Here is a 1,581-nt window from a genome sequence, read left to right as displayed (position 1 = left end):
TCCAGAGTAGGTGGGAAGGCTAAGAATGACAGAGTAACTTCCAAATTCACACGTACAGCTGATGAGATCAATGACTGTCCAAACTGGCCATGATGCGGCCAGAATGTGCCTCTGTCTATGTTCCAGATCTCAGCGGGGTGGAAAAGAACCAACGTGTGCTGAGGCAAGTTTAACGCTGGCTGCCCGGGGAGTAAGTCCTGACTGGTCGAATGTGTAATCTCTGTGGTGTAAACACCGCCCACCACGGTGGATTTCAAGCTATCAACGTGACGTGACTGAGTGTGAGCTGGGAGAGACACACACCAGATGCCACTAGGCAGTATCGTCACCATACAGGGCAATACATGTAATAACCTCTAGAGTACAGATAATAGAAAATGTAGAAAAATAATTAGGACATGATGAGATTTTGAATATTATTACTTTTGTTTTGAATATAATTTATTTGATTGTAAGTTTATATAATTTAATTTTAAATAACAGCTGTATATAACGACCAGCTTATAGTATTCCTGAAAATTTAATACTTGACTCTCGAGAGCCGGTAAGACCAGGCCCGGCACATGCTGTCTTTCCTCTGAGGCCTGAAGGGTGACGGGCATGAGGCCGTGGGCACAGATGGGGTGCAAACCTGGGCCTTCATTCCCCACCATTCCCACACCTACAGGGAGTCGTGACCACGCTGCCACCCCGGACTCTCTCCCCCTTGCCCGCGTCCCTGTGGAATACCTTGCAGAGGCTTGGCGGCCCGCTGGAAGAAGTTCTGCTCGTTGAACAAGCGCCCATCCTTGGCATCCTGGTAGGGGACAGGAAGACTGGAAGGCTGTCACCTTGAACTCTCTTAGACAAGGGCCCCCAATCCCCACTGGCCATTTGTCACCCCAGGGTAGTGCCAGCGACAAGCAAGTTCCTCAGGTCCCCCGCATCAGAACCAAATTCCTAGGGCTCTGCACGTGAACACACACCAGAGACTGCGAGCTCCCTCCCAGCACCCAGGTTTCTTTTCTTTCTCTTATGATAGAATCCGCAAGTTTTCCCTAGAATGTGGCCTTCAGCTAAAAACTACATTTCTCAGCCTCCTTTGCAGTAAGGAAGGACACGACCAAGTCTTGGCCAAGGGGGCGTGAGCAGAAGAAATGTGGGCAACTTCCAGGTTATGCCCTTAAACGGCTGGGACAGGCTCTCCCTCTTTTCTCCTGTCCCAGTTGGCCAGAATGCAGGGGTGACAGTGGGAGCCAAAGCATCTCAGCCCAAGAGATGGAGGTTATGAGCTGAAGATGGTGGAGCAACAGGAGAGAAGGAAACCGGGCCCCTTGTTTATGAAACCGTCATATCATCCCTGGACCACTGCCCCAGACTTTTAAGTGAAAAAGCAACAAAATATCATCTTGCTTAAGCCATTATTTTTTTTTTTTTTTGAGACAGAGTCTCACTGTGTTGCCCGGGCTAGAGTGCCGTGGTGTCATCCTAGCTCACAGCAACCTCCAACTCCTGGGCTCAAGTGATCCTCCTGCCTCAGCCTCCTGAGTAGCTGGGACTACAGGCATGCGCCACCATGCCCGGCTAATTTTTTTCTATATA

At 49.7% G+C, this 1,581-nt stretch overlaps 1 protein-coding gene across 2 annotated transcripts in view; it reads right to left on the bottom strand.

Moving 5' to 3' along the window:
- Positions 1-1,581, bottom strand: part of VRK3 (vaccinia related kinase 3) — a 48,571-nt gene that overhangs the window by 26,869 nt on the left and 20,121 nt on the right. For both annotated transcript variants that reach the window (XM_012643107.1, XM_012643108.1), the window contains exon 7: positions 730-796. In XM_012643107.1, the coding sequence (XP_012498561.1) occupies positions 730-796 (67 nt within the window). The remainder of the gene's footprint in view (positions 1-729; positions 797-1,581) is intronic.

The sequence above is a fragment of the Propithecus coquereli genome, unplaced genomic scaffold, assembly GCF_000956105.1.
Source record: "Propithecus coquereli isolate 6110/MARCELLA unplaced genomic scaffold, Pcoq_1.0 Scaffold193, whole genome shotgun sequence".
NCBI lineage: Eukaryota > Metazoa > Chordata > Mammalia > Primates > Indriidae > Propithecus > Propithecus coquereli.
This window is presented reverse-complemented; position numbering and strand designations above follow the sequence as displayed.